Source organism: Zootoca vivipara, chromosome 14 (assembly GCF_963506605.1).
Source record: "Zootoca vivipara chromosome 14, rZooViv1.1, whole genome shotgun sequence".
Taxonomy (NCBI): domain Eukaryota; kingdom Metazoa; phylum Chordata; class Lepidosauria; order Squamata; family Lacertidae; genus Zootoca; species Zootoca vivipara.
Window position 1 is genome coordinate 30,120,528 of NC_083289.1, and position 17,018 is coordinate 30,137,545.

General features: G+C 46.7%; 1 protein-coding gene across 1 annotated transcript in view; it reads right to left on the reverse strand.

The window, feature by feature from the left end:
- GRID2IP (Grid2 interacting protein) overlaps positions 1-10,834 on the reverse strand; it is a 66,739-nt gene extending 55,905 nt beyond the window's left edge. The window contains exon 1 of the mRNA XM_060282772.1: positions 10,253-10,834. Coding sequence (XP_060138755.1) covers positions 10,253-10,834 — 582 coding nt within the window. The remainder of the gene's footprint in view (positions 1-10,252) is intronic.
- Between the last annotated feature and the right edge of the window lie 6,184 nt (positions 10,835-17,018).

Sequence of the window (17,018 nt, forward strand, 5' to 3'; positions counted from 1 at the left end):
CAGGTATCAGGATGCCAGGGATTATCACTTTAATTCCTGAGACAATGAGAAGGTTCCCCCCACCCCACTTCTTCCTTGCAGAGGAACACCTGGTCAGAGAGAGAGTCAAAATGGTGTCAGAAAGGCCTGTCTTCCTGTGCTGCTTCAGACATGTGCCTGTACATTCATGTACATGTTTTATGAACAATTATTATATATATATAGATATGACCTCAAAATTCTTATAACACTAGTGTTATTCTCTATGAACAAAACGGGACCTGTCAGGATGACAATGACAGGCCTAGATTGCTTTGCTATAGAGGCTCAAAGTTAAAAAGGGGGAGAGAGCAGAAAGGCAATCCCATCCCATTATGGGAAGATGGGATATTGTGCTTTTGACCACCCAATCTGTTTTTTCAAGCTGAGAATAAAAAGTTTATAAGGTCACACTTGTGTCAACTGCACGGTGAAGGGTCTGCTCCAGTAATGGCTGCGATATGGTGGGCAAATTCTGGTGCTCACCAGAGGAGGGCAGCAGAGAACCCTCAAAGCATTTTAAAAACAAAACTCCACAATGCATACCCTACATGACCCCACTCCAGTACCAGGTGTGCCCTTTTTTAGTCTGCACTAATTGTGAGAGCTGGACCATCAAGAAGGCTGATCGCTAAAGAATTGGTGCTTTTGAATTATGGTGCTGGAGGAGACTCTTGAGAGTCCCATGGACTGCAAGAGGATCAAACCTATCCATTCTGAAGGAAATCAGCTCTGAGTGCTCACTGGAAGGACAGATCGTGAAGCTGAGGCTCCAATACTTTGGCCACCTCATGAGAAGAGAAGACTCCCTGGAAAAGACCCTGATGTTGGGAAAGATTGAGGGCACTAGGAGAAGGGGACGACAGAGGACGAGGTGGTTGGACAGTGTTCTCGAAGCTACGAACATGAGTTTGACCAAACTGCGGGAGGCAGTGGAAGACAGGAGTGCCTGGCGTGCTATGGTCCATGGGGTCACGAAGAGTCGGACACGACTAAACGACTAAACAGCAACAACAATTGCAGATCGTTGTCACCTTCCCTGGGCCAGGACCTCTCCCCAAACTCCACTCCTCATTTCCCCTGTTCTGCACTCTCATCAGAGGCTGGAATGTGCTCCTGAATTACAGTCATGTCTTTTGTGTGCTTGAATAGAGGATGGATAGGTATATATTTGGTATTTGCATGGCTGGGACAACGTGCAATGAGCATGTGCAAAAGGAAGGGTTGTTCCACCCACTGTGGCCTCTGGCTCCACCCAGCATTGGCAAATGCCAGCCCAGAAGTTTGCCCACAGAGGCACGTGGCCCTCAGGCTGAAAAGGACTCCCTTCTCTTGTTTTAACAGAAGGCCCAAGCTGACCCCTCACATCCCTCTTGTTGGGTCCCTTTTAGAGAGCAAGTGAAACTTTTCCTGGTACGGAGCCTGTTCTGCCCCCCCCCCCCGGCTTCAGTTATTTAGTGATAGCAAATCTGTGTATTAGTATTAGGTAGAAGGAATAACCATGCTGCCCCTTTAAGAAAAGATAGCACCTTTTCCCCTTTTTAGACCCCAAGGCAGGTTGGGAAATGTAGGCACAGCAATATCCTACTTTCTATTGGCTCTGCCAGAGAGCAGGGAAAATACCTTCTTTCTCTTGGCTCTGGCCAGAGTGGGAAGAAATCTCCCTGCCTTCCTCTAGTGGCTGTCTAGTTATGGCAAACCCAAGAAGAAGGGTGAACTCATCCTTACAGAGCTCCACAGAGAACTTCACAAAAAGTTTCTAATCATCTATATTCAGAGCCATAGAACAGCCTATTTGAATGTGAGCAATATTTCTACATGTGCCTTGATTATCTTCAATGAATCTATGTAGGAGAGTTTTGTTAATACTATCCAGAAAGAGAGAGAAATATCCAGATGAAACAGAACCCAACCTGCTTGCTGCTGCAGATCAAATGGCAGTTAAAGTGACAGCTACAAAGCCCAGCTCAAGTTTTACAAGTATCTCTATCTGGTTTTTACACCAGCATTCAATGGGGAAGGAACGAGAAATTCAACTCGGGTCACATTCAAAGGCAGACCTGCCCAAATCACCATTTCCAAAACAGTATGCAAACCGAAACACCCATCCTTGGAAAGGCATACTTTTCCGAATTTTGCAATGCAATTCTCCAGTCAAGTAACATGTGCAAAACTGCATATACGTACAACATGCATACAAAAGCATACGTTAATGAAAATAACAGGAAAATGCATCATATTGGGCAATTTTGCATGCCCAGATGCGTATATTAGGAGCAAACAGCACTAAATACTGACGAATTTTCATAAGGATTATATGCCTATGTGATGTGGAAATGTGGAGAACTGAACACAAGATTGGAAAAATGAGAAACAAAGAGAAACTGAAATTGAGAGCTGCACCTCCTCTGCACACAACCAGTTGCCAGGGCACTTTACCAAAGTTAGAGTTCTTTGAAATAGTTTTGGAGAGTTTTTGTGAGACTCTCTTTAATTTGTCTGTTTGTGGTTAGGATGGGGCTGAAGGACCATGATGGGGTACCGGTAGTTTGTGTTCCTTCTCCTATTTTAATGATGACTTCTTCTGGAGCGTGATCTGTGATTTTAATGCTGCCTATGTTTGTTGCTTCCACTAAAGGGATCAGATTCTGTGTGAGCAGAATGCTGCCCAGTCTGTACAGTGTACCGTGGCATCCGGATTGGAATGTGTGGCTTGTGTCTCCCGGGTTATGTTCACCCCAGATGTTGTAGAGGCCTCTGTTTTTTTAACATTTTTAGCAACTTGTAAGAGTTCCTGTTTGTTGGGGGGGGCTTATTGGGGAGCATTGCCTGTGGGTTTGTAGCATGGGTGTTTTTCAAGGATATGCCTCTCATATTTAGGTTGAGGTCACCTCCCAGGATTACAAAATGCAACCAAGTATCAGCAAACTACATCTGACCACCCAGCTCTGATCCACAGCAGGGCGTGGGAGCTCAGACTCCCCTTCTCCCTTTTCTGCAAGATGGGCAGAGGTGAAGCCAGGGAGCACCCAGCCCCTCTGGCACTCTGTCCTTGGCGCCAAAGCCTGCCCACACATCTAGGTGGGTCTTGAAGCACAGGAGGAACAGAGGGAAGGAAAGCACCTCTCATCGCCAATGCACTCTGGCCTGAGCAGAGCCCAACTGCCCCCAAACACTCTGTGTGGCTACTTTCAAACACTGTCCCAGTTTGGACATCGCACTAAGCTACGGTTGACAAGAATGAGCCAGGTTCAGGAATGGACAAATCTATCCGTTTTGGTTTCTAATATCTCTAGTCTTAAGTTTGCTTCACTCCATTTCCTGCAGACATTTGCAAAAGAAAGTATGGTTTGTTTAAAGAAGCCTGATTGATATGAAGAACAAACAAGCCATATGAACAAACCATACTTAACATGAACCACAGTTTAGGGTTTGGGCAACACACTAAACTGTGGCTGGTGGAAAGTCAAAGCAAAAGATTCTGAACTCCTCCTCTAACCTTCACCAGAAGATAGGGTAATATGGAAGCACAGGCAGTGCATGTTTGCAGTGGCTCATTCTTAACATGTTAAACTGCATTTCAGGGTAATGTACAAATGCAGCTGTACACCCCTCATTTGCACCTACTTCAGACATTTTGTGCATGCTTTCAAAAGAGTGGTAGGTTGTGTCATGACCCTGTCCTCAAGGTCCCAATGTTAAGTTGAGGAGGACTCTGGTTCAGATAATGCACGTCACCCCACTTGAGAAGTAGCCCTCAGCACTGCCTGCTACACTGGCCTGGCCTGAGGATGTAGTGCAGGCATAGGCACACTCGGCCCTCCAGATGTTTTGGGACTACAACTCCCATGATCCCTAGCTAACAGGACCGGTGGTTAGGGATGATGGGAATTGTAGTCCCAAAACATCTGGAGGGCCAAGTTTACCTATGCCTGATGTGGTGGCTCTCCCATCATACTCAGAGTCTGATTCTCCTGCAGCCTCCCTGCTCTACAACCACATGCAACTGCAGAATAAGCTACATAACATTGATATATTGCAAACAGTACTCCGGTGGGGGGGGGAGGCAAAATCACTGGAAGGTCAAGGCCTTATAGCCCAGGGGTAGGCAACCTAAGGCCCGTGGGCCGGATGCGGCTCAATCGCCTTCTCAATCCGGCCCGTGGAAGATCCAGGAATCAGTGTGTTTTACATGAGTAGAATGTGTAGAATTTTATTTAAAATGCACCTCTGGGTTATTTGTGGGGCATAGGAATTCGTTCATTTTTTCCTCCAAAATATAGTCTGGCCCACCACATGTTCTGAGGGATGGTGGACCAGCCCACGGCTGAAAAAGGTTGCTGACCCCTGTTATAGCCTTTTGAAGGCATCAGATGACTCCAAGCCTTTGCTGAGACAACATCTTCCCTGACTCAATAGGAGCTCTCCCAGGTCCTTATGCGCTTGTCTCACTGGAACTGTCCAAGGTCCTGATTTGCCTTGCCCTACTCTCTGGTCCTATTCACCCATTTCCCCTGAATTCCCCTGGGCCACAGCAGAACAGTATAGGTTTCTCCACCCCTGCAACAATCCAGCCGCAATGCCGGCATGGTTATGGGAGCTGGAGTGAGATCGTAAGCAGAAGAGAGGGAGCTGTTCACATCCCCCCTGGTGCTCGTCCCACTTTGATGCTCTCCAAAGCCAATTATCACAGGCTTTTTGTAACCTACATCTAGAAACCACAAGGAACCCAGCAGTTTCAAGGCACCATCATGTGACCAGGATGGAAGTCCTAATGAGGAACCAGACATTTCAAGGTTACTACATCTGGAGCAGCGACATCAAGAAAGGGGTCTCTTCAAGGAAGCTGCCTTGCATCCCTTTCCATCTCTCATGATGGGGAAAGCAGGATTCTTTGGAAGACAGCTCAGTGGTAGAGCAGTGTGAAAGCCTGGAGTGCTGCTGCCAATCAGTGTAGACAATACTAAGCTACATGGGCAAATGGCCTGACCCAATATGAGGCAGTTTCCTATATTCTTAATCTATCGCCCATTCTCAACAATGAAACTTTCGCATAGGCATTGGGCTGCAGTCACAGTTTTGCTCACAGTGACAGCCCTCAAATCCATAGCATAAACAGGATATACATAAGAGACAAACACAAACATAGGACCAGATTTTGCAGCAGAATCCAGAGGCAAATCCTGTCCCCATATTCACTTTGACAACACATAAGAAAAGCCAGTTGGATCAGGCCAGTGGCCCATCTAGTACTACATCCTGTTCTCGCAGGAGCCAGCCAGATGGGCCAGTGGGAAGCCAGCAAAGATCTGAGCACAAGAGCAACTCTCCCCTCCTGGAGTTTCCAGCAACTGGGATTTAGTGGCATTGCTCCCTCTGACCATAGAGGCTATAGTCTAAACCCCCATGAATTTGTCTAATCCTTTGTTGAAATCATCCAAGTTGATGGTTATCACTTTCTCCTGTGGCAGTGAGTTCCACAGTTTAACTCTGTACTGTGTGAATAAGTCCTTTCTTTTCATTAGATGTCCATGAAGTCTAGTGCCATGCATCATTTTAGAATAATTTATCATGTCACCTCTGACTCATCTTTTTTTTTCCTAACTAAAAAGTCCCAAATGCTACAACCTTTCTTCATAAGGGCGTCATTTTGATTGCCCTTCTCTGAACCTTTTCCAACTCCACAATATCCATTTTGAGATGAAGTGACAAGAAACTATACACAGTATTTCAAATGCAGTTGCACCATAGATTTGTGTAACAGCATTATGATATTGACAGTTTTATTTCCAATTTCTTTCCTAGAGATTCCTAGCATGGAATTTGCCTTTCTCACAGCTGCTACACACAAGGTTGACATCTTCATCGAACTATCCACAAAGGTCTTGTTCCTGGCCAGTCACCACCAGTTCAGACCCCATGAGCATGAAATTAAGATTTTTTTGCCCCAGCATGCATCACTTTATATTGGATTGCCTTTGCCATTTTACCACTCACTAAGTTTGAAGAGGTCCTTTTGGAGCTCTTCACAATCTCTTTCTGTATTATTAGATTCTGTTCTCTGAGCAGGGCGTTTTGTGTTCTTACCCCAATGAAGACAGCACTTTGCTCATGCTCAGAGGCATCCTTTACCAATGCGGGGGGGGGGGTGTAAATTGGAGAAATAGGCTTTTAATTGATCAGTCACTAGATGGCTCTTCTGTTACTCAGAGCAGACCCACTGAAATCAGTGGGTCTTAAGTGATGATTGATTCAATAGGACTACTCTGAATGTGACTGGGGTTGGAGATGACCCTTGGAGTTTTTAAATGATTAGTTTGTGACCAGATGGAGGCCTTCCAGTCTTCAGGCCAAATGCGGCCCTTCAGAATACTTTCTGGCCCCCAGGGCTCTCCCCAAGATACAGCCCTTGCTGGCCTTGCTCCACACACTCCTCAGGTGTTTTTGCCCAGCTGGAATGTGTCCTTGAACTGTGTGATGCCTCTTGCTTTACTGGATTGGAGAGGCAGGAGAGTGCGTAAACTTTTGACTTTTGCACCGCTGGAGTGGAGAGAAGAGCCACATCTGCTGCTCCACCCATCCTTGCATCTAGCCTCATCTAATTTTTGCCCCTGCCCCCCACCCCCACCCACTGCTGGCATGTGGTCCCTGAGATGTTGCCTATGCGGGAGGGTGGTCCTCAGACTGAACAATCTTCCCCGGTTCAGTAACTGTACCCATGAAGGGTGGGCTGTAATAAATATTTTTAACCATAAACAAACACACACACAAATTAATCACTGCTGGGGTGTACCCACAACTGTGAGGCTTGAAGAGGTTCTGGTGATGCACCCCACTCTCTGGCCATTGGCTGAGGACTGACTGTGATGTCACAAAGGCACATGTCTGCTGAGTGGATATAAAGGTGGGGCTTTTTTCCTCTTCTCCAGCAGAACACAGCGGGCAGCAGTTGTGATATGCAGCATTGCCCAGTCTTCTTCCACTTGGAGGAGACAAATTGGCAGGTGGGTGGCGGATGCTATGAAGGATGTTGCAGGAGGCTATGGAATGATAACAAGGCAAGTTTACTTCCTAAGAGGGATTGGCTGATATCCATGATCTGAAGTTGGTTGGTGTGTGGTGATGGACCTAGTGGAAGTTGGCAGATGTTTGGTGGGAGGAAGCTGTGACGATACTCCCCTCTCTTATTACTAACAGTGTGCTGAAGGAGTTCAGTTATTGTTCAAACAACCCACTATTCCTTCTTTCCTCCAAATAAACTCCCTGTTTTTATATGGGTTTGCTAGTACATAGAGTACAGTTCCAGCTTTCCAAATAACATGGCTCTGTATCCTTAAAAACTCCAGGCAAATGTTACAGGAACAATCTTGAGCCCTCAGTAAGGTTTCCCTCTCAACTCAGGTTCACCTCAGCAGCTATTGCCTCAGCACTTTAGCCTCTGCAAGGCACTCTTTTCCCTCCACTTGCCTCCTCTGGGCGTGACTGAGATGCAAACTATCCACCTGCTCCTCAGGCTCAGTTTTATCTCCCCTCTTCAGTCACCACCCTTTTGAGTTTAGATACGTTGCTGGAATAAGGAGGAACATCCAATTTGACACAACATAGATCAGGCATCCCCAAACTGCGGCCCTCCAGGTGTTTTGGCCTACAACTCCCATGATCCCTAGCTAACAGTACCAGTGGTTGGGGAAGATGGGACTTGTAGTCCAAAACATCTGGAGGGCCGAAGTTTGAGGATGCCTGACATAGATGAAAGCTTTATTTAACTGGAGAACATATATATTTCTTTTTGGTTTCATTTGTTTAAACTCTTAGTTCATCATCTTCTTTTCATATAACACAGACTTGTTAATACAGCTCCTGCATCCGTCTCTTACACTCTACTCCCCACAACTGCCGACTCCCAACTGCCATTTAGAATCACCTCAAGCTCCGCCTCCCAAGGAACACCTGCCTATAATGGGAGTGATAGATTAACCCATGATGAACTGGAATCATCATTAGGCACTATTCCGCCACATTGAAGCCAGTGGGGTTCTCATCCGGAAGCAAGGCTGACTGGAGAGTGAAAGATGAACAAATGGCATTCTTCGTGGATGTCGGCTGGCCGTGTGTTTGTGAATGGGAGGTTTTGAATGTGGTTGAGGCACATGGTGTGTATAAGTGCGTAAATGAGATGTGTGAAAGGTGACTGGTGGATATTCATGAATAGAGGGAACTTTGGGCAGTGGGCAGGCTGAAGTTAGCGATTAAGTTTTCAGGGTAGCCATTCCCCACCACCACCATGTTTCTCCTGCCCCAGGGATGTCTGATGCTGGTGAGTTTTTCCCAAGACCATGCATGGAAGAAGGCCATAGGCTGGCTGAAGCTGACAAGGCTTTCTCAAGACATTTCCGTCCCTTTAGAAAGCATGCCAGCTTATAGTTCCAAATAGGTGTTTTTCAAAATACATCCAAGTGTAATGTCTATTCTGTGTGAGTTATATGATGTATCCCTCCCCGGTGTCAGCATACACGAAGGGAATATTTTTTAATAATAAGTGAGTTGCTGGTGAGGTGCCCCCACAATGGCAGGCCTGGGGAGGGTGAACTGTTGCCGTTAGCTACAGGCGGTCTGTGACATCACAAAAGGACATGACATCATCATTCCATGTCCTAAGAACATATTCCGTTGCAGTATCCAGGGTTCATATATTTGTTCATCTTCCAACATGTTATATGCCATTATCTGCCACCAACGTCCTCCTGGCTTTTAGATAGGACAAACAGTCACCATTTGAAAGAATTAACAGGCACAAATCTGACATTAGAAAGGGCAACTTTCAAAAGCTAGTGAGGAGGGAACGTCTCCATCTCCCATGATACTCCACGACTGATTTAAAAGCTGCATCTCCCAAGACACTCAGCTGCATTGATCCCTAAAAGATTTTCCCACAAAATAATTCCAAAGGGAGACTGCAGTGTGAAATTTTAGAATTACAGCTCATCCAGACTTTTTAGTCTACACCTTGGGGGTGAACAGAGAATGCTTCTCTTTCCCACTAACACATCTTCCCCCAGCAATGCTGTTGTGCTGTCACCCCAAAATGTTGCCATGAGAGGTCTCCGCCCCTCGTTTTGCATACGTTTAAGATCCAATTGAATTGTCACCATCTGTACTTTTTTCATTTATTTGAAATGTAAACAGCTAAGCATTATGAAACACCATAGTGATGAACAGCAGCAATTAAAACACAACAAATAAGAGCAATTCTCCAAAGAGAAATAAGATTTCTTCACCATCTATTTCCTGCTGACCCTGTTAAGAGTATAAGACTAGGATCTGGGGAACCAGGGTTCAAATTCCCACTCAATCAAGAAGCCAACTGGCTCATCTTTGGCCCCAGTTACTATCTCTCTGCCTAACCTACCTCACATTTGGAACACAAATGCAGCAAATAAAATAAATAGATCTCCTCCACATACATAATATACACCATTTCTGTTATGAAAGAAAGAAAGAACAGAAGAAGAGCCCTAATATATGCATCTATGTAGACATTGTTTGGTTGGAGAGCTGCATCACAAAATTCAGAAAAGTATAAAATGTTGACGGATAGCTGTTTTTCAGATCTCATAGTGTTTCAGAATGTTGCTGATCTGATATGCCTTTAAATGAGAACTGAGCAAGACTTCTTCCTCCACCTGTACTCTCTAGATCAGTGGTTTCCCCACTACCCCCTTGGTTCCATAAATTCATCCCCAATGCCCCCTATCCTACCCTATAAAAAACAATATATTCAAGATAGCAGTTTGTACAACCCACTAAAGAATATAATAACAGAATAAAAATTAAGGCAGTAACAATTAATTGCACATTTATTGACAATCCAGTTAAAGCCATTTAGTTGAATTAATTCAGCAAAATGGATAAACTTGATCCAGTGATTCCTTTGCCATGGCGGTCAACCCTTTGGATTTGCAAATAAGGGCTGGAATAAGGCAATTTCCTGCCAAAAAAAGGGAAGGTTGACAGCACTGTCCTTTGCACCTTCAGCACCCCCTTGCCGCCTGCTTGCCTCTTAGCAACCAAATAGGCAATTCCACTGCCCCCCAGGAGGGTGGTATAACCCACTTTGGGAACCACTGCTCTAGACGGTCTGGACCACAATTCCTTTCAGTCCTGTGCTGGCTAGGGCTGATGGGAGTTGTAGTCCAAATCCTGCCGACGGCTCCCGTTTTAGAGACGGCCTTACCTTCTTGCTGAATTCCTGTGCCTTCTGCCTCCGCTCTTGATGGATGGCGTCAGCACTTTGGACAAACTCCCGCACGCTGCTGCTGGCCCACCTCTGCTGCCGCCCGAGGCGCAGGAGCCCCAACCTGAGGCCCTTTCCTTGGCACGCCTGGATCATGACGTCCGCCTCTTCATAGAGCTTAACTGGAGTCCCGTTGATCTCCAGGATGTAGTCTCCAGCTTTGACCCCGCATTCGGAGGCTGGTGAGGCAGGATCCACGCTCCCCACTTGCAAGGGACATCCTCCCTCGCACAGAGTGAAGCCAAAGCACCCCCCTTGGCCTGGCTTGAGTTCTACCTGCTGGATGCGTGAGACCACCCCAATGCTGGGGGGCACGTTCTCGCACTGCCTCGCCAGGGCAACCAGTGCCTCAGCGTTCATGGAGGAGACGTGCTGGCCTTCAATCTCCAGGATCTGGTCTCCCAGCTGGAGGCCGGCCAGCTGGGCGCTGCTGCCTTCTTCCACAGCCAAGATGTAGCAAGGGCCATTCCCACTGATCTTGAACCCAAATTCCTCAGGCCACCCATCGTTGGTAGCTGGCATGGCGGTGACTGGGGAAAAGGAGAGCACGGAAAGGTCAGCCGCTGAATCTGGTTCCCTCATGGAAAGAACAGTTCCTTGATTCAGGTGACATTCCCACCAGATATCTAAAGCTCTAAAGCACTAGGACAGCACTTTAAACAGTCATGGTTTCCCCTAAAAAAATTAATAAATCTGGCAGCGGAGAGTGGAATAAGAGCCTCCTAACAATTAACAAACGACAGCTCCCAGGTTGCTAATCTGTTAAGGGTGCTATTAGGAGACCCCTTAACCACCACCACCCCCAGTTTCCACTCACAGAGTGGTTTAACAGTCAATCCCTCTTCCTAGAAAACTCTGGTAATTGTGGCCCTGTGAAGGGAATAGAGGCCTCCTAACCACTCTCAGCACCCTTTCCTCCCCAAGGGAGGCAAACGCACAACAGATTAAAAAGAATGTCTAAAAACAAGTCCAGAACAGGTGCAGGCTGGGTGGGTGGGCCTGATCTTGCTGACAGACAACTAAAGTGGCTACTCACAGACGATGGAAATGCACAACAGAGACACAGACACAGGGTCCAGATTCTGCAGGAGGGACCAGACTCAAACACTGTCCCTGTATATCCTTTCTGGAAAGACATGCCCTATGGTCTAAGGCAGCCTCCCGTACACTCACCTGACTGGCTCTTACTTTGGCCCTGACAATGGGGGCAGCATCCTCCAGCAGGGCAGCTTTGTCAGGGGATGTGAAGCTCAGGACAGGCCACACACAGCACACAGAGAGAAAAATGGCTGAGGAGCTCAGCGGGGTGGACCACTGCTGCCCCCCCACCCCGGCGACGGCTGCCTGAAGAAGCCACCTCGTTCCTCCACTCCCAGGTCTTAAGTAAAGACTTACAGAAATTGCAGGCCATTGGGATCTGGCTGAGGTCTTGCAAAGAAGGCTGCCGTCATTTCTCCGCGGGGTCTGGAGTTTTGTGGTTCTCTTCAGCTTGGGAAGCTGCTTCCCCTACCCCAAAGCTTCACTTGCTACAGAAAATGGAGGACTTGGGGATAAGAGTCTCCCAAGCCCACAGTGCTGACCAGGCCATGTTCTTAAGAATGTGGAAGGCCAAGTCACCCGAAAAGTTCACCCAACCTGGGCTGGAGCTCTTAACCTTCCCATCCCCTCAAGCTAGGAAGATGTGACTGAGCTCCAGCACAGCTGAGCCATACTCCTTCCCCTCCATTGTCTCCCCACTTGCCTGCTTTTGGGGGTGGGGAGGGGAGAATATTACGACCAAGCGGGTAGATGGATCGACTAAGTCAAACCCAGACAATGACCACGTCTTCTTGCCTCTGAGGCCTCTGAGGGGAATTAGAACCGGTCAAGAGCTAAACTGGATTAGAGGCCTAGTCTGGGTGTTGAGTGAGCAAATTGAAGTCGACGCTAATGCAACAGCAGACAAGGCTCACGTGGGTCGAGACAGGAGGACAGCGACAGTTTGCTTCGGAAGGAGGTGGGGAGATGCCATCACAAAGAGGAACACTGGAAGCTGCCTTGAACTGGGCCCTAGCATCTGCCCTTCTAGCTAAGTCTACCAGCCCTTTATTCGAAACCATGAGGACTGAAACCACAGCACCTGCTTTACATGTAGAAGCTCTCGGGTTGAGAGATAGGACTTGGAACGTCCCTTGCCTGAAACCCTGGAGAGCAGTTGCCCGTCACTGTGTAGGCAATGTTGAGTTTGATGGACTTGGAATAAGAGGACATGAATCTTTTTCTAAGTGCTCTGCGTGCTTCTAAGTGGGTGATGCGTTTGTGGGGAACTGAATTGGGCAGGAGGGGGGCAATGATCTGGGTTACTGGGTTGAATATTAATTTGAAGCAAGAAATTCATGCAACTGAACTTTATCTAGGGAAAAATTGGAGGGCAATGGAAGTGAGTAAATAGAGGGGAAATGAAATGATTTGGGGCAGCCTCTGCTGGAGAATTAATATGTGAGTACAGTAAATTGAAGAGGAACTGATTTGGGGTGCAAGTTAACTGGAGAATCTGTCAAGGGAGAGTTGGAGGGAGGCACTAATTGGCTTGCCTTCTGTGGCACTTAAATTCTAAAATTTGCATCTACACCTATTAATTAGCATATGTGAATTTTGTTTCTAGGCCCCAAATTTTTAAAGCACCTAACAATGCCGCACCACAAGGATTCAATTTTAGCTACACTGTTGCACAATCAGAGCTACATGCACCCATAAAGCATGTTTATTTATTTCATAAAATTTATACACCACTAGACTGCAAAAGAGGGGGGAAATCTCAACATGGTTTACAAAAAAGAAAAAAACATTATCAATAAGAAGTTAAAATAACAATAAACTGAAAACAGATGAAAACTTGCATCAACTTTCTAAACATCTGAGTAGGCTTGTCTAAACAAAAATATTTTTAGCAAGAGTACAGTGAAGGCACCTGCCTGATATCAATTGGCAGGGAGTTCCAAAGTGTAGGTTCTTACAAATGTGGAATGGGTATGATGCGGCACCTGTAGACAGTGCCCAGTTCTGCAATGCTGTGTCTCTCTCTCTCTCTCTCTCTCTGTGTGTGTGTGTGTGAGTGAGAGAGAGAGAGAGAGAGAGAGAAGGTAGGGCCTGTCTGCTCCACTTCTCCCTGGGTGTCAAAGCTTCAGCCACTAATTGCTGCATCCTGCTACTGCCTCAGAAATGTGTTGTGCTAATTTTCAGGGCTATTCTAATAGCCCCCGATCCTCCACCCTGACACAACTGAAAAGATGCAGCTTACAGATTGTGATGGGTTTGTTATTTTTAAAAAGCTCTCATTAGTCAAAAACATTTGCTTCCTTTTACAAGAACTCTTAAGAAGTCTTCTGTGTTGATTCCCCCTGACCCCCTTTCCCTTCCTCCATATGAATGCATGTCAAGCAAAGCTTACCTCTCTTGCACAGGGCCTAGCCTGCACCAGTAGCACAGAATGAGGACCTGTTACCCAGCTAAACCATCCCGGCAGTTTCAGCGCTTCTGGATCAATTTCAGACCTGTGGGGCAAGCGCCTGAGTTTCTATGGCAAACTCTATCCAGGCACGGTAACCTAATAGGACAGTTATTAGCAGGCTGACCTTGGCGGGGAGCGAAGGAGTGCAAACGTCTGGGAGAGAGGCAGCTACCCTGTAGCTACAGAGGCAACTAGGGAATTTCCCAGCTCTCCAAAGATTTAAGCAGCTTAGAGGATATATAGGATGGATGCTGAACCCAGAGATGAACTTATGTATGTGTGCATGCTGCTGCTACAAATTCAGGATTGGCTTCAACCGTTCAAGCTAAGAAGAAACAGGCAATCTCAGAGACACATTTGTTAGAGCTGGTGTTCTTTCAACAAAGGAAAGCTCAATAAGGTTATACTGTATTATTAAAAGTCTCCCCTTATATTCTTGTTTACAAGATGGTAAAACATGGGCCAGATAACACTAATTTTAGGTGACCCCCACAACCAGTTGACTAACCATACCCAACAAGGGCTTATGAATGACTTTGTGTCCAGCGTTGCAGATCCAAAAAATCAACACTTCCGATACGGGCTGCCATATGTCCAGATTTTCCCATTTTTGCCACTTTTCAAAAATTCTGCCCAGATACTATTTTTGACAGACGAATCCATGGTATGTCCAAGAAATTCCAGATGTTTGGCAGCCCTGTCTTATTCCTTCTTCCATCTTCTGAGAGTTAAAGTCATATGCAAGGCAAGGCAAGAGTGTATTGGATGTTCCATTCCTGGCAGAGGTGCACTTCCAGCAGGTGTCAGGATAGTTGAGATTGAAACGGTGATATACAAATGTACAGAGACTGAGGTTTGACATAACAATCCCAAGACTCCAAGCCAGCCTCCCCCAGTCTGGTGCCCTCAAAGCATTTTGGACTATAACAGGGATAGGCAACCTAAGGCCCGTGGGCCGGATGCGGCCCAATCACCTTCTCAATCCGGCCCGCAGACGGTCCGGGAATCAATGTGTTTTTACATGAGTAGAATGTGTCCTTTTATTTAAAATGCATCTCTGGGTTATTTGTGGGGCATAGGAATTCGTTCATTATTTTTTTTCAAAATATAGTCCGGCCCACCATATGGTCTGAGGGATGGTGGACCAGCCCACGGCTGAAAAAGGTTGCTGACCCCTGAACTATAACAACATCCATCAGATGGCCGCATATCCTCTACTTCAGCTCCCTGTTAACTCAGTGCTATGCTGGTTGGGCCTGATGGGAGTTGTAGTTCAAAACATCTAGAGGGCATCAGGTTGAGGAAGCTGAAATGCAAGTGAACAGGCGCTATAGAAAGAGCTACTTTTCTACAGAGCCTTTCCCATTCACCTTTGTCTCTGTCCTTATCTTGACCCCTCGGAGAGATTTCCATTATGTCTCATAAACAGAAATCAAATATTTGCAGCCAGCATTAAGTGATTTGTGTAGGGTCAGGGAGTCCAAGATCTAAATCCAGCCTTCACCATTAGAAAAGGATTTATTGGGAAAGCCCCAGGGCTAGAGACTGATCCAATTACCCAGTGAGCTGCAGGAATACTGGAGAAGACTTCAATCTTCCTCAGCCATATGGAACTAGTATTCATTTTTCTGTTCTTCTGTGCTGTGAATAAACAGCACAATCGGCTTCTACAACTTAGATCCACGCTATAGATTTAAAGTGCATGGCTTCACCCAAAGAATCCTGGGAACTGTAGCTTACCTCTCACAGAGCTGCAATTCTCAGCACACTTAACAAACTACAATCCCCAGGATTCTTTGGGAAGGAAGCTGTGTATTCTCAGTGTCCATAAAAGGTGCTTTAAACATATGGTATGGATGTGACAGGGACGTGGGTAGCACTGTGGTCTAAACCTCAGAGCCTAGGGCTTGCCGCTGGTTTGCCAGAAGCGGCTTAGTCATGCTGGCCACATGACCTGGAAGCTGTACGCTGGCTCCCTCGGCCAGTAAAGCAAGATGAGCGCCGCAACCCCAGAGTCAGTCAGGGGTCCCCTTTACCTTTACCTTTAATGGATGTGACAATGAGGGAAGAGCCCTAGTGGGCATCCATTGATATCAGACAGGAGACTTTACTATACTCTTTTCAGTGCCTGCTACAAACATTATTGTTCAGAAAAGCCCATTTAGAAAGTTGGCATGAGTTTTAATCTCAGTAGTGACGCCCTCCCTGTGGAACACCCTCCCTTCAGATGTCAAGGTGACGCTGTGGGTTAAACCAGAGCCTAGGGCTTGCTGATCAGGTCAGTGGTTTGAATCCTCGCGACGGGGTGAGCTCCCGTTGCTCGGTCCCTGCTCCCGCCAACCTAGCAGTTAGAAAACACGTCAAAGTGCAAGTAGATAGGTACCGCTCCGGCGGGAAGGTAAATGGCGTTTCTGTGCGTTGCTCTGGTTCGCCAGAGGCGGCTTAGTCATGCTGGCCACATGACCTGGAAGCTGTACGCCAGCTCCCTCAGCCAATAAAGCGAGATGAGCGCCGCAACCTGTCATGCGCGACTGGACCTAATGGTCAGGGGCCCTTTAGCTTTATCTGACTTTTAGAAGACATCTGAAGGCAGCCCTGTTTAGGAAAGTTTTTAAGGATGGGTGTTTTTATTATGTTTCTTAGATATGTTGTAAGCCGACCAGAGTGGCTGGGGAAACCCAGCCAGATGGGCTGTGGTAGAAATATTATTATTATTAGTCCATTATTTTAACTATCTGAAGTGTTATTTTAACTGTATTCAGAAGTGCTAAATTAATCATTATGCTATATTTTTGTAAGGCATTTTGAGATTTTTTTAATTAAAAATAATCAAGCAATGTATAAATTTTATGAAATAAATGAATCGACCAACCCCCCTCGCCCCACCCCAGTTAAGCAGGACAAGAGAGAGGCGTGACACTCAGACACTGCCTGCATCACTTAATCCGGAGCAGTTATGGCCTCCCTTCGTGGTCCCGGATTAGGAAAGTCAGCTAGCAAACCACGCTAGAATAGGAATTTTAGGGGGTCAGCTACCCCGTCGACTTAATCCGGAGCAACAGGGCGGGGGCGGAGAGGGGCGGGGCCGTGTCGCGACCTCAGCAGTCCTTGGGTCCCTGACGTCATCGCTGGCTGCACTCGCGTTTCCGTGGTAACGCGCTCTTCCTCAGTTAAGTGGCGCCGTGAGGCTTCCGGCACTCTAGGAAAGGACTCGCC